This window comes from Staurois parvus, unplaced genomic scaffold (assembly GCF_062004578.1).
Source record: "Staurois parvus isolate SC_StPar_1 unplaced genomic scaffold, SC_StPar_1.0 ptg000358l, whole genome shotgun sequence".
Classification (NCBI taxonomy): Eukaryota; Metazoa; Chordata; class Amphibia; order Anura; family Ranidae; genus Staurois; species Staurois parvus.
The window spans coordinates 3,434,917-3,460,145 of record NW_028318154.1 but is presented as its reverse complement, the minus strand read 5'-3'; the positions used below and the strand labels follow the sequence as shown (position 1 = coordinate 3,460,145).

General features: G+C 41.1%; 1 protein-coding gene across 1 annotated transcript in view; it reads left to right on the top strand.

The window, feature by feature from the left end:
- The window catches only part of LVRN (laeverin), a 202,497-nt gene that overhangs the window by 164,228 nt on the left and 13,040 nt on the right, over positions 1 to 25,229 (top strand). The window contains exons 12-17 of the mRNA XM_089684834.1: positions 51 to 184; positions 1,459 to 1,514; positions 7,905 to 8,052; positions 11,151 to 11,245; positions 14,251 to 14,361; positions 23,204 to 23,377. Of these exons, the coding sequence (XP_089540960.1) occupies positions 51 to 184; positions 1,459 to 1,514; positions 7,905 to 8,052; positions 11,151 to 11,245; positions 14,251 to 14,361; positions 23,204 to 23,377 (718 nt within the window). The remainder of the gene's footprint in view (positions 1 to 50; positions 185 to 1,458; positions 1,515 to 7,904; positions 8,053 to 11,150; positions 11,246 to 14,250; positions 14,362 to 23,203; positions 23,378 to 25,229) is intronic.

The window sequence follows — 25,229 nt, the reverse complement described above, 5'->3', positions numbered from 1 at the left end:
AATAATTACTGGTTAACATTCAAAATGTAGTCTTGCTTTCCCATTTTCAGAAACTTTCCCAGAAATGACTACAATGGATAATGAATGGATTCTACTAAATATTAATGTAACTGGGTACTACAGAATAAATTATGATGAAAAAAACTGGGATAATCTTGCAAAAACGCTTGAGGAACAACCACAGGTAACGCTTACAATGAATTTACTACAGTTTAGTACCTGTATTCCAAAATATCCTAAATTAAGTTAAAAAGTGATTTGTAAACACGGATCAAAGAAAACTTAAACTATGAAATCCCTGACAAAGAACCTCTCTTATTTGCTATCTTTTGGTATGTTAAATATACCATTGCTGCATATCTAGTGGACCTGTCCAGTGTTAGCCAGGTTTTGGAGTTATTTAAACTTCATACTTACCCAATTCAAATGTCCTTTCCCTAAAGACCCTTGGCCTGTGCTTCTCAACCTCAAACCTCCCGCTTTCACAAAATCTCAATTTAATCTACCATGTATGTGTTGTCAGTGGCCAAACAATGTATCGTTAAAGCATATGCAGTAAGCATTTTGTATACTTTATGAAAGTTAAACAATACATGGACCCATTTGTTAATGAGAAACATATAAGTATATTTATGGATATCCACAAGAAATGTCTTAAAGTCTGGTCCCCATGAATCTAATGCTCCCTTGCTTTCACCCCGACCTGATAGCTTCACACACACACCCATTTAGTTTTTTCCCTCCTGCTTTTTGCCCCCTATTCCTTTCCTCTCTGCTTTCCTTCCTCAACTGCAGAGAGAGCGCTGTGTATTTTCTCTACTCCAGCTATTAACATGAAATTGGTATAAGTAAAGATGAATATGTAATACTTTTACAAACATCCTCATTTTATGCAAACTTCGTAGCAGTGAATTTGCCCTTATGTGACTATGTAAAAATCTGTTATCAGTTAGCATTGTTCCCAGGTCACCTCTGTGAACTGCAAAACATTTCTCCCCTATATTTTGTCAATGATGATAATAGGGGGTGTTCTGTAGTCTTAACACATCTCCTGTCCTATAGTGACCACAAGGCGTCTTTATACAGTACAGCAAGTGAGTGTTGTCAACCTAGGACAGAGAGGTGTTAATATTAGAATTTCCAGGTGAAAAATAACAAAAACAAGAAAACCAACGCACCCACCACATCTAAGAACTGGTAAAAGAAGAGCTGTTTGTCCATCTGATCAGATTACATCCTACATAAAAAAAGAAAAATTCTGGTTAATTGCTGTCAGCTCTATATTTGTTCCAGTTTTTATATATTTGGTTGAGCTTGCTATGCTTCTCTATCACTGTGAGTCTAACTCTGCGCATTATAACTAGAGATAACAGAATCTAATGAAAAATGTTTAATATTTAAAAAGTATGTGTTCATTCAATGACATGGCTTCTGACATCATTCTTATTCACTATGCAGGTGCTGTCAGTGGTAAATAGAATTCAGGTCATCGATGATGTGTTTACACTGGCAAAGTGAGTAGAAAGTGGATTTATTTTGGAAAGCTGGTAATAAGGTCATGTCTATATAAATATATAGGAATTATATGAGTATTTATTTTGTGGTAAGAGGCTTTACTGGTTCTCACAAATGTATGTTTTGGTTTTTTTTTTGGGGGGGGGGGAGAAATATGGCACAGGGGTGTACCTTTCAAGAAGAAACCTTTGGGTTTATTCTAGTTTTGCTGATAAAGGAACAAATACATATGAAGTTCAGGCAATTATAATTGCAGAAAAAGTATCAACATTAATTTACTGCTGCTACTTTTTTAAATTATATATTGAATTATGCTCTCTTAGTGTGACCCTAACCAAAGGCTCCTGCCTTGAAATCTAAAGCTGCTCACAAAGAAGATAGATAATGGTGATCATGACAACAAGTTGTAGGTTATAGGTGGCCTTGTTTGTTATACATTCAGCTATCATGGGCATCTGCTAGGTCAGCCTTGGAATCTCATGTTTGCAAGTATTACTATGGCTAATTCCTATTACAGGGTGCTCGGCAAACTCCATAGACAGAAACATAGTTCATACAGTAACAAACTCTGGTACTTTAAACACATACATATCCCCTGTTTTAAGGTGGCAGAAAATGTGTACACAAACCAAACACATACAGTATATATTGTTACAATGTTAAAAAAAAACAGGTCTGTCCACCTTAACCTTTGTGCATGTGTGTGTGTATGTGAGATTTTTATTCTCTAACAATATCTTTTCTGCATCCTGAGGAAGACATCTAGGAAGAAGGGAATTACACATTTTACTGCTTTAACAATAAAGAACTCTTTCCTCAATGTAAGGTTAAACCTTCTTTCTTCTAACCTCAGATCATCCCTGCATGTCCTCTTGAGGGTGTGATTTTTATTCTCTAACAATTCCCTTAGTCCTGTATTTTCTGCTTCCTGAGGAAGACATCTAGGAAGGAGGGAATTATACATTTTACTGCTCTAGCAGTAAAGAACCCTTTTTCTCAGTCTATGGTTAAACTTCCTTTCTTGTAACCTCAAATCATGGCTGTGTGTCCTCTTCAGAGTCCTTAAAGTAAATAGCTCATTACAGTTACTGTAATGATATTTTTTTTTATATATATTTTTACATTGTATTCATATACCCTCTTCAGTGCCTCTTGTCCAGAGTGAATAACTGTAATGTGTGTAATCAATCCTCATAGCTGATGTCCTCTATCCCTCCTGCTCTTCACTGTACTCTTTCTAATTCAACAACGGATTTCCTGTGGATTGATAACTAGAACTAAACTGCATATTCAAGATGAATTCGAACCAGTGTTTTGTAAAGTAGTAGAATTGATTTATCTCTTGAATGTATGCCCTTTTTATTGCATAAGTGTATTTTGCTGGCTTTGCATGCTATGTCTGTGATCTACAAGCACACCCAAAAAACACACACTTCCTTTTCCGTCACTGATTCTTTCAGGGAAGGCCTCTCCAAATGTGTATTTTGCATGTGTATTTTTGGTACCCAAGCGCACAACTTTACATTTCTCAATATTTAACCTCATCTGCCATGTAGGTGTCAAATACTCTGTGTCAAATATATTCTGTGGCAAAATTGTTTCCCTGCATAATGTGGTATTATCAAACAAATTATACACCCACCAATAATAAAAACACAACCAATCTGTGTATCTGAGGTTAATACCATTACCCACTTTATCAACATTATCCCATTATAATGTATGCCCAAAATTTATGATACCAGCCAGGGGCGGACTGACAACTCATGGGGCCCCTGGGCAGTAAGAGATAATGGAGCCCCCTGTGCCCCCGCCTACACTCAAGCACACCCACACAAACGCCCTACCTACATATTGCAGCTCAGCTGCATAGAAGGGGCATTTAAATATTTACTGCAGCAAAGACTGCATGAATGTTCCTGACTTCTTTCCGTAGAAGCCACTGGGCACTTCCAGGTTTAAAGATGGCTGCCATGTGGGGGAAGTGAAAGAGAGAGGGGAGTGAGAGGGTGAAAAAGAGGAAGGGTGTGAGAGAGAGAGAGAGAGGAGGAAGAGGAGGAGTGAGAGAGGAAGGGATGAGAGAGGAGGGGTGTGTTTTAAATTGCGCTAAAAATTGGGCATGGCTTAAAAGGGGTGTGGTTAAATAGTGTCTGAGATGACTTATATAGTGCAGAATGAGGCAATGTTAAATAGGGAATGTACAGTGTGGAGTGTATGACAGTGGGTAGTATGTACAGGTAGAGGAGTGCGGAGTGTATGGCGGTGGATAGTATGTGTAGGATGGTGTCAGTAGGTGGTGTCAGTAGTAGTTCATTTTTATTAGTATTATTTTTTATTTTTTTTTACAATTTTATGATTTTTGTTTACAAATTAAAGTTTTATTATTTGTATCATTTTTTTCAAAATGCTTTTGGGTGGCCAGTGGGTGGTGTCAGTAGAGCAATGGTGTGGGTGTCAGAATTTTTTAATTTTTATTATCTAATTTTTAAATTATTTTTTACAATTTATTTCTGTATTATTTTTTTCACAATGATTTTGTGGGGGCAGTGGACAGTGTCAGTAGGGAGTGAACAGGGAGCACTAGTATATGTTGGGCTGTCATTAGATTGTGATGAATTAAAGAAAACCTGTACCCCCTTATATCAGAAGGAAGGGGATGGATGGAGGGAAGGAAGGAAGAAAGAAAGGGGAGGGAGGGAATGGATGAAGGAAGGAAGGGGAGGGAAGGAAGGAGGGGTGGGAGGAAAGAATGAAGGGTGGGGATGGAGGAAGAAAGGGGAAGCAGAAAAGGGAGGGAAATGGAGGGAGGAAGGAAGTAAAAAATGGTTGGAGGAAGGAATGAAGGAAAAGGAGGGAATAGAGGAAGTTAGGAAGGGAGGGAGGGAATGGATGGAGGAAGAAAGGGGAGGTGAGGAAGGAAGGAAGAAAAGGGAGGGAATAGATGGAGGAAGGAGAAAAGGGGAGGGAAGGAAGGAAGGAATGGATGGAGGAAGGAAGGAAGGAGAGGGAAGGAAGGAGGGGTGGGAAGAAGGAAGGGAAGGAAGAAAAGGGAGGGAGGGAATGGATGGAGGAAGGAATGAAGGAAGGAAAGAAAATGGATGGACGAAGTAATGAAAATAAAGGAGGGAAGGAAGGAAGGGGAGGGAAGGAAGGAAGAAAAGAGAGGGAATAGATGGAGGGAGGGAGGGAGGAAGGAAGGGAATGAATGGAGGAAGGAATGAAGGAAAGGGAGGAAGGAAGGAAATGAAAGAAGGGGAAGGAGGAAAGAATGAAGGGAGGAGATGGAGGAAGGAATGAAGGGAGAAAGGAAGGAAGGAAGGATTGAAGGAAGGGGAGGGAAGGGGGAAAGAAGGAATGATTGAAAGACGAGGAGGAAGGGAAGGAAAAAATGAAGGGAGGGGATAGAGGAAGGAATGAAGGTAAGGGGAGGGAAGGAAGGAGGGGAGAGAGGAAGGAAGAAAAAGGAGGGATGAAATACATGAAGGAAAAAAGGAAAGAAGGGGAGGGAGAGCGATAGGAAGGAAGGGAAAGAGGGAGGGAGGGAAGGAAGGAAAGAATAAAGGGAGGGGAAGGAGGAAGGAAGAAAAGGGAGGGAGGGAATGGATGGAGGAAAGAAGGAAATGGATGGAGGAAGGAATAAAGGAAGGGGAGGGAAGGAAGGAGGGGAGGGAGGAAAGAATGAAGGGAGGGGATGGAGGAAGGAAGGAATGAAGGGAGGGGGGAAGGGAGAAAGGAAGGAAGGATTGAAGGAAAGGGAGGGAGGGGGGAAGGAAGGAATGATTGAAGGACCAGGAGGGAGGGATTTAAAAAATGAAGGGAAGGGATAGAGGAAGGAATGAAGGTAAGGAATTAAATGGAGGCAGAAATGAAGGAAGAAAATGGATGGCGGACGGAATGAAGAAAGGGGAGGGAAGTAGGGGAGGGAGGAAGGAAGGAAGAAAAAGGAGGGATGAAATAGATGAAGGAAGGAAGGAAAGAATGAAGGAAGGGGATAGAGGAAGGAAGAAAAGGGAGGGAGGGAGGGAGGGAGGGAGGGAATGGATGGAGGAAGGAATGAAGAAAGGGGGGAAGGAAGGGAGGAAGGAAGAAAAGGGAGGGAATGGATGAATTAAGGAAGGGAGGGAAGAAAGGAAGGAAGAAAAGGGAGGGAAGGATTGGAAGAAGGAAGGAAGGAATGAAGGGAGGAAGGAAGAAAAGGGGGGGGGGATGGATGAAGGAAGGAAGGAAGGAAAGAAGGGAGGGAAGGAAGGAAGGAAGAAAAGGGAGTGAAGGATTGGAGAAGGAAGGAAGGAATAAAGGGAGGAAGGAAGGAAATGAAAGGGGGGGAGGGAGGGAGGGAGGGAGGGAGGGAGGGAAGAATGAAAGGCTGGGATGGAAGAATGAAAGGAAGGGGAGATAGAGAAAGGGAGAGAGAGGGAGGGAGAGAAAGATGGAGAGCGAGAGGGAGTGAGAGGGAGAGAGAGGGGGGAGAGAGAGAGGGGAGTGGGAGAGAGAGAGAATTACAGAGCTGCCGGCTGATCTGGACAGGGGAGGCAGAGCAGATCCTCTCTCCTCTGCTCTGCTATGGAGGATGGGGGGAGGGGCTGGACACTGGAAGATGAAGCATCAGCGACCTGCGAGGGAAGGCTGAGGAGCACAGAGGGGGGGCCCAGGAGGGAAATCCGATGCACAGTCGGGAATGATCGGTGCAGTGGAGGGACAGTGACAACACCGATCTGCCTGCATGAATTTCAACGAGGCAGCTGGAAGTCTCTTACTCCCGTGGCTTTCAGCTGCTTCATTGAAATCCATGCAGGGAGATCGGTGCTGTCACTGTCCCTCCACTGCACCGATCACCTCCGACTTTGTTCCTGATACATATCATCCATGGGGGAAGGGTGTGTGCAGGGTGTGTGCAGTGAACATCCCGCACTATGGATGATATGCCTCTCACCTTCCCACTGCCCACCGGCTCCATCACCAGCACAGTGTCTGGACCCATCACCCGACTCACTCTGCCACAATGTGAAGTGACAGGTGAGCTACTTTTGGGTCGGGATCTGAGACTTCCTCCTCCTTCGCTCTCCACACTGTCACTGGACACTGATCCTCTCACGGGCCCCCTACTGACCCCGTGCCCTCGGGCAATGCCCGAATGGTCAGTCCGCCCCTGATACCAGCTTCAAATCACCCAAATACTCAAAGAGGGATAAATAGCTGAAAATTAATGGAGCGGTGCCAGTCCTTAACATGCTTCATGAGCAAGGAAGCAAAATACGTACCCCTAATTGTGCCAGTCATTGGTATCATTGAATCAGGATGGAGAGCAGTGTTCTAGACAGGGAAGTGCTACTGTGCATGTCTGCATATTCCATGGACCTGAAATGCACTATTCTGTATGCTTGTGCCTTATTATCGGGAAATGTTCTAAAAAAGGAGGACCTATGAGTCTCTTAAACATCGATGGTTGTTGTTTCATGAACTATGTTTTGCTATTAAAGTGATACTAAAGCTAAAGTCATTTTTTACTGTAATGCATTTTTTGCAATAAGCTAAAAAACATTTTATATTTCTCTGTCCCACCTTTTCTGTGTGGGAGGGGTGGGGAGAATAGGTCCAGTGCTGTGCACTGCTGCATCTCTTCTCCTCTCACTTCTTCACACAGCAACAGCAGGAACCATTGGCTGCTGTCAATCAAATGCAAAGAGGAGGAAGTGGAGGTGAGGCTAAGTCCTACTGTGTAAGTCTATGGAGTGGCTCCATAGACACACAGTTTTAGAGCGTGCAGACACTGTGTGCCTCCATAGCAAACGGCTTGCTATGGGGACACACAAAAAAAGAGAAGGAGCCAAGATTGCTGTCAAGGGACCTGAAAAGGGGAGGATTGAGGCCGCTCTCTGCATTACCACTCTACAAAGCATGTGAGTATAACATGTTTGTTGACTTTAATAACACTTTAAGATCTCAGTAAAATATTGAAATCTACTTTTCTTGCTATGCTGGCCATTTTTGCCTATGCTAGTGCTAGCAGACTGCAGAAAACACCCCCCGGGAGATTGTTCTTTCAACATTTTCCAATAGCTGTTGTTTTCCCAAAGATAACACCCTTGCCAGCAAAATCTGCCTGCTCTATTTAAAAATGGCCACTATCATGGGAAATATGGAAAGATATTTCAGAATATTTTACTTGTCACTCGAACTTGAGCATTGAGAACCAAGGGGAGTCAGCTTATCCTTACTGAATGGCTCATTTGGAGGATAAACAGCAGTGGCGCTTATTGTCTTATATGGAAAATGGAGCACAGCAAATTTTCTCGTACAGCAAAATGTTGGTTTGCCTTACAATTTGTAAATGTGTAAGAAGAGGAAACATCGTGTATAATGCACCATTTTTTTTCTCATTTTTATAGCTCTGGATATCTGGAATATGAAACTGCGCTCAGTTTAACAAGATACCTGGAAAAGGAAATGGAAGTAATTGTATGGTACATTGTTCTGAAACACATGCATTACTACAAAAAGACACTGGTGACATATCATTCTTTTCCACTTATAAAAGTAAATATATTTTGTTTGCTAGTACATTTATGTCCTGTGGCAGTATCATTAAAAAATTCCAATTCTCTTTCGCAAGTTGAATAGTTTGGGAAAAATAAATGCCTGCCATAATGTTTCTGCACCCTGTAGATTACAGGTTTCCATGTTTCACAACACAGGTTTTTTTTTTAAAGAATAAAACCTCATTCCCCCTCTCACAGATTTACCCCATAGTGTACGCTACAACACACCATAATATAGACTTTTGTTGAATCCAGTTTACTGTACACCCTTCTGTCTGCTCCACGTCACCTTCATTACTGTGTACCCCTTTGTTAGCTCCATGCCATCTGCTTCAGCTCACTATGCGCCACTTTGTTAGCACCAGATGTTGGAAAGTAAAACTAGCTGACAGTTTCTTAAGCCTTATGGGGGCTTATTTGGTGAGAAACTGGCACTTTGGTTCTTGGATCTGAAAACTAGTGTGGTCATTTTAAGTGAGATACCAATCCTTCTCGTTGAATTTTCTGTTTATATAGAATGCAATAGGAGACCCTGGAACACTCAAAACTCCCATGTGGACAGCAACAGGAGTCAGGAACTAGTGCAGGGAGATCTCCATGTTGGAGCATCCAAAACATATGGAAAGCCAGGAACAAACTCATTTGCCAAGCTCCAACTCTTACTGATGTATCACTTTGTTAAAACTGGCCTTTAGGTTAACCCAGTGGTTTCCAGACTGTGCCCCGGGGGCTAGATGCAGCCCTTTGCTTGCCTTTATCTGGCCCTTGGGGCACTATTTAATCCACTGACACCAACAAATTCGTCCCAATGATACCAATGATGGGACACAAGTCCCACCAATGACACCAATGATGGGGCACAGTTCATCCCAATGACACCATCAATGGGGCACAATTCCTCTAACACCAAAGATGGAGCATTATTTACTCCCAATAATGCCAGGACATTTTCCCGTCTGGCCCCCCTAAAGTCCGAAGGACAGTAAACTGGCCCTTTGCTTAGAAAGTTTGGAGACCCCTGGGTTAATCTAAATTAATTTCTTTGTGTATTTTAGCTAATACTGTAATTGCGAAAGTGAGTGATGTTGGTGACCCGAGTTTCATAATAGGTGTTTCATGTCACAACACTGCCAGCTTTCTATTGCTGTTAGGGTAGTCATTTCTCTTGTAGCCATTGATGTAAACTGATGTAAACACAAGATTAGCAAACCAGATGGCTGGTCACCATGACTTTTTAGGGTTGATGCAGCTGTAAATGCAGATGGTGTTACAGAAGTTAAGTGTATAAGCGAGCAAATATTACTGTATAAACCATTCATAGAAAATACAGTAACATTGATACTGACACCACACATTCTATTACTTATATTTAATAAAAAGGGACTTCTCCCAGTCTTCATCTTCTTGCAGTTGTCATGATTCTCACTCATATGATGTTCTTGCCTGGCAGTTCTGTTGTAGTGTGGTAGTTAGTTCAGATCACACTGTAGCTTGGATATAAAGGTCTTTTTCTGATAGATTAATTAAACTCACATTTGTCAACATAATAATCATTTAAAATTTTAACATTTCATCAGTATCCTGGCATCAAGCTCTTACAGCATACTGTCTACCCTACCTAGCAACATGATGGTATCATCTAGGACTAGGTTATAAAATAAGGTTCCGTTGTCATCTACATGTTTTACGTATGTTCTGTTAATTCTGTTCTAATGTTTAAACTGAATGGCTCAGTTGGTTGCTGATTTGCCTGGGTATATGGCTCCATTGTGTTATACCTTCTTTAATATCACACTAAGTGGTGTGTATATATGTGAACTCGGGCAGGACGTGGGATTCTGATTTGGGAGGAAGCAGGCTCTCCAGTTTTGTTCATTGTCATATCCTGAGTACCTAACAGACATCACTAGAAGCACTTTGCTGCATCTTCTATGTAAAATGTTTGCACATACGTTTCATTGTTTTCAACTAGATCTGTTTCCACCAAGCTGACTGCCATGGGTAGCATTTCCTGCACCTGTCTGTCACTTCTCGTAAACATGTGTTATAAGGAAACGCATGCTCGGGTAATTCTCCCCTGGTGCCAAAAAGCACCTGCAAATTAAGCTAGCTATGTACCGTGCCTTGAAAAAGTATTCATACACCTTGAAATTTTCCACGTTTTGTCATGTTACAACCAAAACGTACATGTAATTTATTTTGATTTTATGTGATAAAAAAACCATAAAAAGACTTGCAGCTGTAATTGCAGTGAAAGGTGGTTGTACAAAATATTGACTCAGGGGGGCTGAATACAAATGCACGCCACACCTTTCACATATTTATTTGTAAAAAATTTGGGAAACCATTTATCATTTTCCTTCCACTTCACAATTATGTGCCACTTTGTGTTTGTCTATCACATAAAATCCCAATAAAATACATTTACGTTTTTGGTTGTAATATGACAAAATGCAGAAAATTTCAAGGGATATGAATACTTTTTGAAGGCACTGTAACTATGCTTATAAATTCCCTGTGTGTATGAACCTTTAGTCGTCTGTCATGTAAGACTGTGACTACAAAGGCAAATTTAAGGTCTAACATTGTTTCTACTCATACACGTGCATGCAAGTGCAAAATGTAGTAGACCTGCTATGCCTTCCATGTGACCCGCTGCATCCAAAGAAATGCATAGCAAGTGAAGCATAGCATCAGAATAGGCATCCACGCTACACCATTATCGAAAACAGAAAGCCCATCTACCTTAGCCCTTACTATTATCTTCTTGTTGACAATTGCTTCATGTACAACGCATTGATTATTACTGCAGTAGTCAACAAGGAAATGATTCTCTTGCTAGCAAGCTTACTGAGCCATATTTCCCTTATTGTAGTACAGCTACAGATTTGTAGATTTGCCCTTCCAGTCAGTTCTACATTTTATATGTTCCAGTTACCATACACCATGTACCATATTTCCATTATTGCATTATATACTGTAAATACCAGTTACAAGTCTGTGTCTGATTCTGTATTACACAGACAAGGCACGAGGAGCACAAGTTGTTTAAATATGTCCATATTAGAACTTACTCTGTGTAATTGTTTGTTTCAGAAATATATTTTGAAGAGAATTAAACCAATATTCCAACATTATGCAAGTGTTCTTCAAAGAGATTTTGATGAAACTGCTGACGACTTTTTTGTTCAGTAAGTGCCATGCAGTTATTCATGTTTATAGTAATCATTCCCACACTTACTTAGAAGAAGCACATGGAACCACTATGGTAGAGTTTTTATTAAAGGGCTCTAACAGCTCACAAAATGAACAAATTGCAAAGTTGTAGACACAATCCCATGAATCATAGATCAGTAGTGCTGTGTCACAATTACATTAGTAAAATTGGCTGGATTGTTACAGTTTAGCCATTTTCTGCTGGCCATATGCCTCTTTATTAGGTACACCTGTTCAATTGCTTGGTAACACAAACTGCTAATCAGCCAATCACATGGCAGCAACTCAATGTATTTATGCATCTAGATGTGGTGAAGACGACTTGCTGAATTTCATGGCATGGTTGTTGGCGCTAGACGGCTTGGTCTAAGTATTTCAAAAACTGCTGATCTACTGGGATTTTCACGCACAATCCTCTCTAGGGTTTACAGAGAATGGCTCGAAAAAGAGAAATATCCAGTGAGCGGCAGTTGTGTGGACAAAAACGCCTTGTTGCTGTCATAGGTCAGAAGAGAATGGGCAGACTGGTTTGAGATAATAGACAGCCAACAGTAACTCAAATAACAATTCATTACAAACAAGGTATGCAGAATACCATCTCTGAATGTACAGCACATCAAACCTTGAAGCAGATGGGCTACTGCAGCAGAAGACCACACTGGGTGCCACTCCTGTCACCTAAGAACATGAAACGGAGGCTACAGTTTGCACAGGCTCACCAAAATTGGACAGTAGAAGATTGGAAAAACATTACCTGGTCTGATGATTCTCAATTTCAGCTGCGACATTCAGATGGTACGGTCAGAATTTAGCATTAATAACATTATAGCATGGATCCATCCTGACTTGTATCAATGTTTCAGGTTGGTAATGGTGGTGTAATGGTGGAAGGGATATTTCCTTGGCATACTTTGGGCCCCTTAATACCAATTGAGCATCGTTTAAATACCACGGCTTACCTGAGTATTGTTGCTGACTATGTCCATCCCTTTATGACTAGTGTACCCATCTTCTGATGGCTACTTCCAGCAGGACAATGCACCATGTCACAAAGCTCAAATCATCTCAAACTGGTTTCTTGAACATGACAATAAGTTCACTGTACTCCAATGGCCACCACAGTCACCAGATCTCAATCCAATAGAGCACCTTTGGGATGTGCTGGAACGAGATTCACATCATGGATGTGCAGCTGACAAATCTGCAGCAACTGCGGGATTCTATCATGTCAATATATGGACCAAAATCTCTGAGGAATGTTTTCAACACCTTGTTGAATCTTTGCCATGAAGAATTAAGGCAGTTCTGAAGGCAAAAGGGGGTCCAACCCGATACTAGCAAGGTATACCTAATAAATTGGCCGGTGAGTGGTATACCCAGTGTCAGTATGAGAATTCCCGCTGTACTATCGCAGTCCAGCTATAAGTCGCTGATCACCGCCATTACTAGTTTAAAAAAAAGATAAATACAAATTCCAGTATATATACTGCCATTTGTAGATGCTATAACTTTCGCGCAAACCAATTAATATACACTTATTGGGATTTTTTTACCGAAGACAAGTAGCAGAATACATTTTAGCCTAAATTCAAGAAGAATTTTTTTTATTGGATATGTTTTATAGCAAAAAGTTAAAATATTGTTTGTTTGTTTTTAAATTTTTGATCTATTTTAATTTATAGCGCAAACATTTTTAAAAACAGTGATGATCAAATACCACCAAAAGAAAGATCTACTTGTTTGAAAATATGATATAAATTTCATTTGTGTACACTGTTGCATGATCGCACAATTGTCAGTTAAAGTAGCGCAGCGCCATATAGCAAAAAATGGCTGGTCATGAAGGGGGGTAAATCTGGAGAGCAAGTGGTCATATCAACAGAGTTGATCAACCTTACATTTATTTAGCTCTTTATATACAGCTGTATGCAGCCAATCCTGATATAATGTATGCAAAAATGCTTATTGTGCAACATATTTTCTATTTCGAAGGGAATAATATGCTAAAGTCAGATAGGGGAGTAATTTTCCTTTATGAAAAAATTACTAGAATACTAAATTTTACCTGGTATACAAACTACAGCTAACTCCAATCAGATATGTAGAATTTCTGGAAAGTTTAATACCATCGGGAAAAAAAAACAAAACTTTTTTTCCCTGCTTTTTTTCCAGAAAAAAAAAGTTTTTCTGAAAAATGTAAAAGTTCAATGTGGAGTAGTTTTACTAATTGAAAGTCATTTTGTTAAACTGGGAATGTGAAATGCAGTGTAAATAAAAGTATTATGCTTGAAATAAAACTACAGCTTACTCAGTAAATAAACTAAACTTGCTTTTTAAAATATGTGATGGTCCAGATGCTGCAGAGAGAGTGTTTCTGGAATGAGAACTCTGAAGGGAAAAGCTATTTGCACTTTCAATCTGGTCCTCATCATTTCATTCCATAAAGTATTTTTTTAATGTCTTTAGGACAGCTCCTGCATTTAAGGATGTGTTTTGTCATCCTTGTAGCATTTGAAAAAGAATATTTCATATCACAATATTTGCAAATTGTTCTCACTGCACTGTGGAAATGTTTCCAAACTAGATGTTAGTCTCACCATTTACAGAGAGAACGAAAAAGAAAAAACAATTTACTGACCAGACTATAGGTAAACATTAGGCTGTAGCTGTGGGAAATTAATAGGAATCATTTAAAGGTTATAAAGATACATTCATATGTCAGAAAAGATTACCCTCTTACCTGTCAATGAAGGCCCGAGAGGACAGAAACTATCATCTACTGCAGTGGTCTCCATGCGGCCCTTTGCTAAAAAAAAAAAATAATTTCACATGTGAAAATTCTACTATCCAGTGATAAGTTTGCACGTTCCTTTGTTGACATTTAAGTAGTCTGTGTATAAAATATAAAATGTAACTATGTTGTGAGCTTAAATGTTTTTACTCAAGACTTGTGTATGAACATTTTTTTTCTTCTTTAAAGTACAGGAATTGATCTTATATTTAAAACAGCTTGTTCCCTTGGGCTGCAAGACTGTCTGAGTTTGGCAAGTGGCATCTATACCAAATGGATGGCTAACACTTCCAATAATGAGTAAGTTATGTAGTCATACTGTATATGTATAGTACATTCAATGAATGTTTTGTTAGGCAGACTCAGTGGGAAACAGACATTTTTTAAAATAAAGTTTAACACAAAATTCATCCAAAAAAACTTTGCATAGCCTCTGCTTGCTACTATATTTTCTGAACATTACAACTCCACCAATAACATCTCTAGTCTATATGTCAGGGGCAGAGGAGAGTAGAGGTTCAATTTACAACATAAAGCATCCACATCCACATTTCTCTTATAGCCTTCTAACATTGCTCAGAGCAAACTGCTTTTAAATAATGATTCTGAAGATTGAGAACATTGAGCAGTGAGAGATCTGTCCATCTCCCCCTGATCAAGTGTCAAAGAAAGCTAGCAAGCTCTGGAGCTGGTAAAATTGGACCCGCTCATTTCTAACATAAAATCACTTTGATTCTCCTCTATTGCCATTGAGGTGTAATGTTATAATAAATATAAAAGTTCAACTAAAAGCCTAGTCCATTTAACAGCGCTGACCAGTCAGATTCCATCTGGTCTGTCCTGGAAATGCTGGCGGAGAACAGTAGGGATTTCCAGACCACTGGACCGGCTGTGGGAGCCCTGACATCTCAGAGTTGCTGGAAATAAGTACAGTGGGGACCAGTGGGGTGGTGAAGGTGTCTGGTGTTTGTCCATCTTTACATTTTTTGTGTAAAGGTGAACTAACACTTTAAGAAGTATTTCACTACAGCTTGGAGGGTGCAGTGTGTTGTACTCCATCTGTATACAGATGCAGAATAAACATGCAGCTTTTTGACATACACAATTGTAGAAATTACACCTCTATAACTAAGACAAAAGAACAGTTGGTTTGTTACTACTTCTAAGGCCCCTTTCACACGACTGTTTCGATCAGATTTGCCTATCAGTTTTTCAGGTGGACCTGATCGAACGGTCCATTCACCACTATTGCCCGGCGAGTGTAAACGAACATATGTCTATTTACATCTGCTTACCTCCAATCTGATCAAGGTCCACTAAAAAAACCAGAAGGGAATCTGTTCTCCTCCTTCTAGGCAGATCATCAGGCAGTCCATTTACACCCAGTCACCCATGGAGCAGAGCGGGATCTTATGTCTGCATAAACTAAGCAGACATGGACCTGTCATCTGCCCACTCTATTCTGCTCAGCAGGAGATCAACAGACCGATCCCCTGCTGAGCAAATCAGATTTCACTCTGTGTGAAAGGAGCTTTATGCAAGCCATAGATGATGCAGTTTTCTTTCCTGCAACAGTCAGTATTGATGGAGCAGTTCCTCCCGCAGGGCTATTGTCTCCTGCCAGGCAGGGAGCTTTCCCTGTCGGCAGAAAACAATGATCACTGCTAGCAGCTATAGCCACCTTCAGCTATCACATGCAGACTGGTTGTACTGAAGTTGATCAATGGATTGACTTCAGTACAACCAGCCTGCCCATAAATGGCTTGAATCTCGGCTGGTGTCTGCTGAAAAGGCCTAGATTCGATCCATGTATGTCTAAGTTAAGCAAATACTGTCAGAAGGTAAGGAAATACCATAATACATCTCCTAAATTGTAAGCTCCAAGGAGCAGGGCCCTCCTAACCCTCTTGTATTGAACTGTATTGTTGCTGTATTGTCTCCCGTCATATTGTAAAGCGCTGAGCAAACTGTTGGCGCCATATAAATCCTGTATAATAATAATAATACATGCAACAACTGAAGTGTTGACAGTGGTAGCTGTAAAGCAGTGGTCATCAACTTAGGAGCTGAAGGGGGTCTCAAATTCTGCCACTGACATCACCAAAGGACCACACATAATGTTCAATATATGTAATGCTTGAAAGGACTGTCAGAAACTAATAGAGGAAATGAGGGTCAGAGAGTGTAGACAAGATACATTTTGGGTGGGGATATGCTACAGAAGACAAAATGAAAAACTGGGAACATGTTACATGAGTCTAGTAGAGATCAATGCTATTACCCTAACCATTGTTCCCACTACAGACTGCTGAGGTCCGAGGACCGCACATCATATAGCAAAGGCCCACAAGTTAGGCACCAGAGCTGTAAAGTATATATTCTGTATACACTATATTTCCAAAAGTATTGGGGCACTCCTCCAAATCATTAGATTCAGGTGTTCCAATCACCTCCATGGCCACAGGTGTATAAAGTCAAGCACCTAAGCATGCAGACTGCTTCTACAAACATTTGTAAAAAAATGGGTCGCTCTCAGGAGCTCAGTGAATTCAAGTGTTGTACCGAAGTCAGCCACAAAGTGGTAGGTGACATAAAATGACCGAGCGGGGTCAGTGCATGCTGAAGCGCACAGTGCGCAGAAGTCGCCAATTGTCTGCAGAGTCAATAGCTAAAGACCTCCAAACGGCAAGCAGCCGCATCCAAGCCTTCTCTGAAGTGAGGAATCATGCTTCTCTGTCTGGCAATCTGATGGACGTGACTGGGTTTGGCGGTTGCCAGGAGAACGGTACTTGCCTGACTGCATTGTGCCAAGTGTAAAGTTTGATGGATGGGGGATTATGGTGTGGGGTTGTTTTTCAGGGGCTGGACTTGACCCTTTACTTCCAGTGAAGGGAACCCTTAAGGAATCAGCATACCAAGACATTTTGGACAATTTCATGCTCCCAACTTTGTGGGAACAGTTTGGGGATGGCCCCTTCCTGTTCCAACATGACTGCACACCAGTGCACAAAGCAAGGTCCATTAAGACACGGATGAGCGAGTTTGGGGTGGAGGAACTTGACTGGCCTGCACAGAGTCCTGACCTCAACCCTATAGAAAACCTTTGGGATGAATTAGAGCGGAGACTGTGAGCGGAGACTGTGAGCCAGGCCTTCTCGTCCGACATCAGTGTTTGACCTCACAAATGCTCTTCTGGAAGAATGGTCAAACATTCCCATAGACACACTCCTAAACCTTGTGGACAGCCTTCCCAGAAGAGTTGAAGCTGTTATAGCTGCAAAGAGTGGGCCATCTCAGTATTGAATCCCATGGACTAAGACTGGGATGCCATTAAAGTTCATGTGTGTGTAAAGGTAGGCATCCCAATACTTTTGGCAATATAATGTATATAAACCTGGGGGAGAGGGGGATTTTGGGTAACTTTCATTTTATTTTTTTATAATGGATGGGTGTGCATGTAAGATGCTAATTGTATGGTTGTTGCCTTTTTTAGCTGCAGTAGATTATTGTGGTAAAAAGCTATGGACAATACACACCTAAAAATGAAATCCCAAAAAATACCCTTTCTGCCAAGTAACAAAATGCAGAACACATAACCTAATACAGTCTTATCAAATAATAGGATTTTTTATGATCCACAGTTATAATAGATAGTCCATTTCTCTGCTAGGCGAGATAATGTATCTAACAGATCCAGGGACAGTTTTCTCACACATTAGTAATGTTTTGTTTTGCACTACAATGTTGAAATAGATCCTCAAATTATTCTGCCAGACAAGATATTGTTGCTAAAAGAGCCTGTGATTTTTTTTCTCAGGCAATAATGGTGTTTGGTTATCTGCTACAAAGTTTCTGTAGATTGTCAGTTTTTTGCAACACTTGTTCATTTTGCTAACTGAGTCAGGAACAGTTTCTTCACAGAGGTTTCCTGTTGTGCTGTCTCTGTACTCAGCAATAATGGTTACTTACTCCTTATGCTGGTATTTAATACAGGGATATGCCCATGTTTTCCATCGCTGGAAATGCCTGGCTACTGATTATAGTAAAGGTATTCACAGTATATAGTTAAGGTATATAGCAAAAGTGCCCTTGCCCTTTAAGCAAGCTGTTTATGGATTAGATGGGATTCCAGTCATTATACTGTATATATTCGAGATGAAATGAACTGTTTGTGGAGTACAGGGTATGTCAAGGATTATAGTATAGGCAAGGTGAAACTAGCTTTAAACAGTTCCTATTTAAACTATCAGTGTGCAATGATCACAATACTGATCACATGGTTTTGTTTATCAGCAGAGCCATGTGCAGAACATCATGATCATTGCATTCTCCTGGTTTTAAGGGAGATTTTTTTTTCTCCTTGCAGTGCCACATGGTAAACTTAGAGGCTGATTTCAGTGAATTTGCTGTTTTCGTCTATAATTGCATCTCTTATGTTTATCGCTTCACAAGTTCCCTGTAAAAAGAACCTGTGCATTTCCTATGCCAGGCAAGCAGGTTAATTTAAATTGAACCTATGCCCAGACTATGCAAAGTAAAATATTTACATATTCTGAACACAAATTAAACACTTTAAAACAAGTCCTCATTCATGTCTAGTTATCAGCTTTATGGAGAAATGTGTCTTTAAACCTCTTGCACACAGGCAAATTAGGCCATACAATGTAAATTGCAAGCATATTTCTGCGCTTAAAGCCACCCATAGTAATGAATATATACAGTTGCAAGAAAAAGTATGTGAACCCCTTGGGATTACGTGGAGTTTTGCATGAATTGGGCGTAAAATGTGCTCTGAATATCATCTAAGTCACAACAATAGAAGAACACAGTCTGCTGAACATAATACTACACAAACATTAGATGTTGCCATGGTTTAATTGCACATAACATGTAAACATTCACAGTGCAGGGAGGAAAAAGTATGTGAGGCCCTAGCTTAATGACTTCTCCCAGAGCTAATTGGAGCCAGGAGTGAGCCAACCTTGACTCCAATCAGTGTGATGATATTGGATGTGTTGCTCACAGCTGTCCTGCCCTTAAAAAACACACACCTGTTTTGGGTTTACTGGTTTCAAGAAGCACTGTCTGATGTGAACCATGCCTCGCAGAAAAGAGCTCTCAGAAGACCTACGATCAAGAATTGTTGACTTGCATGAAGCTGGAAAGGGTTACAAAAGTATCTCCAAAAGCCTTGATGTTCATGTGTCCACGGTAAGACAGACTGTCTACAAATGGAGCAAGTTTAGCACTGTTGCTACTCTCCCTAGGCGTGGTCATCCTGTAAAAATGACTGCAAGAGCACAGCGCAGAATGCTGCATGAGGTAAAGAAGAATCCCAGAGTGTCAGCTAAAGACCTACAGAAATCTCTGGCACATGCTAACATTTTTGTTGACACACCTACAATAAGGAAAACATGAAACAAGAATGGAGTACATGGGAGGACACCACGGAGGAAGCCATTGCTGTCCAAAAAGAATATTGCAGCACGTTTGAAGTTTGCAAAAGAGCACCTGGATGTTCCACAGCACTACTGGCAAAATATACTGTGGACAGATGAAACCAAGATTGAGTTGTTTGGGAAGAACACACAACACTATGTGTGGAGAAAAAAAGGCACAGCACACCAACATCAAAACCTCATCCCCACTGTGAAACATGGCGGAGGGAGCATCATGGTTTGGGGCTGCTTTGCTGCCTCAGGGCCTGGATGGATTGTTGTCATTGATGGGAAAATGAATTCCAGAGTTTATCAAGACATTTTGCAGGAAAACGTACGACCATCTGTCCGCCAACTGAAGCTCCACAGAGGATGGGTGATGCAACAGGACAATGACCCAAAGCATACAAGTAATTCAACAAAACAATGGCTGCAACAGCACAGAATACACCTTCTGGAGTGGCCCAGAGTCCTGACCTCAACCCGATTGAAATGCTGTGGCATGACCTTAAGAGAGCGGTTCACACCAGACATCCCAAGAATATTGCTACACTGAACAGTTTTGTGAAGAGGAGTGGTCCAAAATTACTCCAGATCGTTGTGCAGGTCTGATCTGCAACTACAGGAAACGTTTGGTTGAGGTTATTGCTGCCAAAGGAGGGTCAACCAGTTATTAAGTCCAAAGGTTCACATACTTTTTCCTCCCTGCACTGTGAATGTTTACATGTTATGTTCAATTAAACCATGGCAACATCTAATGTTTGTGTAGTATTATGTTCAGCAGACTGTGTTCTTCTATTGTTGTGACTAAGATGACGTTCAGAGCACATTTTATGCCCAATTCATGCAAAACTCCACGTAACCCCAAGGGGTTCACATACTTTTTCTTGCAACTGTATGCCATGCTAGTGTAAACATGCAAATGTGTGTAAAGCCTTATGTGCGTCCAAAGAGTTACACCCCTGTGCGATGGAGCTGTGTCTCCCAGGCATGGAAATACTCCTCTAGTTTTAAAGTGATTGTAAACCCTCACCTGGTAAAACAACCCATTCCATTTAAACTAGAAATGAAAGGCAAAACATTTGTTTCTAGACACAAAAAAAATTATAAATACATTTTACATCCCCTCTGTTCTCAGCTGCATAAGAGCTAGGGGAGGAGAAACAGCAGTACACTGATCTCGCCCAGTGAATGGTTGTGCAAGGGGGGTGCTGCCAGGACAAGTCAGTTCATTGGAGGAGAGCAGGCTGAGATCCCAGCATAGCTAAAGTACTGACCATGCTGTGCTTTCATGCTTAGTGTGGTCAGTTTTTATTAGGAAAGCAGAGGGACTGGTAGGAACACCCAGTGTTTCACACAAGCAATACAAAGAGAGCAGGATACATCTGTGTGCATGAGGCTTCTCAACAGATTCAGTAAAATCTCAGTGTCTTTTTATGGAAAGCACAATATTGGCAGCTTCTCCAGTGTAAACACACAGTGGGTATTGGCTGTGTCTGGGTTCTGGGTTGCCAGGAGAACAGTTCTTGCCTGACTGCATTGTGCCAAGTGTAAAGTTTGGTGGAGGGGGGATTATGGTGTGGGGTTGTTTTTCAGGGGTTGCGCTTGGCCCCTTAGTTCCAGTGAAGGGAACTCTTAAGGTGTCAGCATATCAAGACATTTTGGACAATTTCATGCTCCCAACTTTGTGGGAACAGTTTGGGGATGGCCCCCTCCTGTTCCAACATGACTTCACACCAGTACACAAAGCAAGGTCCATAAAGACACGGATGAGTGAGTTTGGGGTGGAGGAACTTGACTGGCCTGCGCAGAGTCCTGACCTCAGCCTGATAGAACACCTTTGGGAAGAGAGTGGAGACTGTGAGCCAGGCCTTCTCGTCCGACATCAGTGCCTGACCTCACAAATGTGCTTCTGGAAGAATGGTCAAACATTCCTATAGACACACTCCTAAACCTTGTGGATGGCCTTCACAGAAGAGTTGAAGCTGTTATAGCTGCAAAGGGTGGGCCAACTCAATATTGAACCCTATGCACTAAGACTGGGATGCCATTAAAGTTCATGTGTGTGTAAAGGCAATATTTTTGGTAATATAATGTATATATATATATATATATACATATATATGGACCTTTTAACAGGAAGTTGGATCACAGCAACAAAAAAAAAGGAATCTGGAGATTTGAAGGCGGTTCAGAGTAACTCAATGTGCTTTTTTGAGCTAAGAATACATTAATAGAATTATTTTTAAACCAAAGTTTAGTGTCACTCTAAGCTTGTTGAAAGCTTGCTTCCAAATTGTTTGAAAGTATCAGAAAGCACTTCCATTATGACCTGCCTTTAACATTTCCAAACTGGAATTGAAGAGTTTTTAAAGACTTCAACAAAGTTGTTCGAGACCTTCTGGAAACCTTACTGTGCACACTGCTCGTATACAAACTGTAGCCTGTGTGTCTATTGCATGCCATCTTGTAATCTGTTAATATTTTAATTAACATGGTTGTAAACTCTTACATATACCCAGTAAAGTGACTATCCTCAGATGATACATAGAGATTAAACTAATTCTTCCAAATGAGTTGTACCTGTTTATCTGTAGCATTTGTCCAGTACCGCCTTGTAAAACTCAGAGACAAAAATGATTTTTCCCTTCACACATAAAGAGAGCTGAGACTGTTAATCACAGGCTGTGTGCTGGTGCTCCCTCCTCTGTTACCTTTTACCTCTTGGTGTCAGGAAAACTTCCCGGAAGTGACGCATACAGATCACACTAAAAAAATATGTGCTTTGTTCAGATTTCATGTCTGAGGTTTACAATTACTTTAAAGTGGAACTATACTCATCTTGGCCCCAGCGATGCGGCTCCCTGGAGCTCCCCGCCTGGCCACTGCCATCTGCCAGGTGGGCAGATTCTGGGTCTCGATTGCTGGCCACTTTCATTGGCTGGGCAGGGATGACGTCCCATTCATGTATGGGATTTCAGTTAAATTTGGCATTTCTGAATTTGTACAGTGAGCTGTGCTTGCGTGGCTCATTGTACAGGGGTGGACAGGCAGGTAAATAGCTTTATTGCAGAAGAGACAAAGTATGTCTCTTATGCATTAAAATTCCTGCCTGTTCGTCCTTTTTTTTATAACCTAAAGTTCCATTTTAAGTTTGATTATAAAACCATGCAGTTATGTCTCCACTTTTAAATAACCTTTCTAATGAAGGTCAGAGCTTTTGTGGGAATAGTACTTATAAGTATGTCAATGTGCCAAACTCTGAAATTACAATTATGTTGTCCTGAGCAGCCTGCACTAGAAAATGTCAATGGAGTATGAAAGTGTGACGTAATTGGCTGCTATGGGGTGAACTATATAGTTATTTTTTAGGAAAGGCAAAGAACAATCTGCAAAGAGTTTATTGTTCACTGGTTTCCTTAGTTCAGCTAGTCATAGGCTGTCATTGATTACTGTGAGTTATGAGTAAGGCCAGTTGAGGCAGAAACACATCAACTTTTTTTTCTGTATTTCTTACCCCTGTACTGAATTTACTAAATAGAGAATAAGGGCTGCGGTCTATCTTGTTGACGGCTCTTATGGTCAGTTCATTGATCACTACCCTGTGCACTTTACCGCTGCATCTCTTTACCTTAGTACGGTAGTCTGATCACCTCTGATAGCAACATGGTAACATATTTACTCCATGGTGTCTAATGCTGCAGGATACCACAGTCCATTAAAGGAACAGTTTACTGCTATGGTATTGCAGAGGGTGGCGAAAAGGAATGGGATCATGCCTGGAGTGTATACAACAAATCAGACCTTGCAGATATCTGGGATTACAGTTACCTGAAACATGGCTTGAGCTGTACCAAGGAGCCGTGGCTGCTGTATCGGTAAGCAGTACATCAACACTCAATACAACCTACTTATTATGCCAAAAGAAAGGCTGTGTGCTGGGGGTTTTATTCACTTAACTAAAGTTATACAGAACATACAAGACCCATCCCAGTAGCCCAGAGCCTCTGTATTTTTATCCAGACATGGCTATAGCATTCCATTCCACATAATGTATAAATGGTTGTTTTTGCTGGTGTTTTGGAAATAGACTGTTGAACATTATGAATGTACAGTTTGGGTATGCTTTTCTGCATCTGTCTTGGCCTTGCTAATTTTTTTCAAACAGAGAGAATTTGCTCAGTACAGTTGTTTTACAATAACTCCATCTACAATCATATTTGAGAAAGTTTGCAGAATCTGGGTTAAATGAGTTAAAGCGGCATAAACCCCAGAACAAAAATCTGTTATATTACAGATGACCAAATCTTAGATGTGGTGACTGCATTATTTTCTTTATTTTCACCTGGTGATCCTGCCAGTAAGTCTGTTATTTTTAACTTTAATTACCAGGCCAAGTTGTATTGGGTGCTTACAATGGTCAGCTTTATGTAAAACATTGACTTCAATGGGAAAAACTGTTGCTGTAACTGCTTAAAAAGTGTTGACTAGAGTTCAGCTTTAATTTGTTAGTCAAGTCTATCTAATGCTGCTAGTCTAACAATACCCTCCCCTTGATTGACAATGCTGCTGTCCAAAGGAGTCTCCATTGCTCCTCCATCCACAGTGGTGCTATCCTAAGCAGTGGTGTATTTTGCTTTTGTGCTGCCCTAGGCAACACAAAAATTGGGTACTCCCCCTCCCCCAAATGAGAGTGAGACAAAGAGAGAGGGGGGGGGGAAGAGAGAGAAAAAAATAGAGAAGGAGAAAGAAAGAAAGAGAGAGAGAGAGAGAGAAAGAAAGAGAGGGAGAGGGGGGTGGGGGATAAAGATAGAGAGACAGTGAGAGAGGTTGAAAGAGAGAGGGGGAAGAAAGAAAGAAAGAAAGAAAGGGAGAGGGGGGAGAAAGAAAGAGAGAGAGGGAGAAAGAAAGAAAGAAAGAAAGAAAGAAAGAAAGAAAGAGGGGAGAAATAAAGAGAGAGGGGGGGGGGGAAGAGAGAGAGAGAGAGAGAGAGGGGGGGGAGAAAGAAGAGAGGGAGAAAGAGAGGTTCAAAGAAGAGAGGGAGAAAGAGAGAGAGGGGGAGAAAGAAGAGAGATAGAAAGCAAAAGAGAGAGGGAGAGAAAGAAAGAAATGTAGAAGGAGAGAGAAAGAAAGAGAGAGAGAGAGGGAGGGAGAGAGAAAGAAAGAGAAAAAAGAGCGGGAGAGAGAGAAAGAAAGAGCTGTAGAAGAAGAGAAAGAAAGAAAGAGAGGGAGAAAGAGAGAAGAAAAGAGAGGGAGAAAGAGAGAAAGAAATAGAGAGAAAAAGAAAGAGAGGGAAAGTGAGAGAGGGAGAGAGAGGGGGAGAGGGAGGGGGAGAGAGAGGGGAGAGAGAAAGAGAGAGGGGAGAGAGACAGAGAAAGAATGAGGGGGGGGGGTGAGACTCTCAATGTAAAGAAAGAGGGAGAAATAGAAACAAGGAAAGAGAGGGAGAAAGAAAGAGACAGAGATGTCCGATTGTTACCTTCACCTGGCAGTCATAGGGAAGTATGAGCTGCCAGGAATAAGGATTCACTCCTCCAGCCGCAGCCTCTTCTTAAACTCCTGTCATAGGCGCCGCCACCCTAACAAACGCCTTGTTTGCCTTGCGGTAAATACGCCCTTGATCCTAAGACAGAAGGTGCGTTAAAGCTCAGATCACCAGGTCAATGTAAAAAAAGCCTAAAAAAAACTAATGCCGCCACATTTAAGGATTAGTCAGCTGCAAATATTACA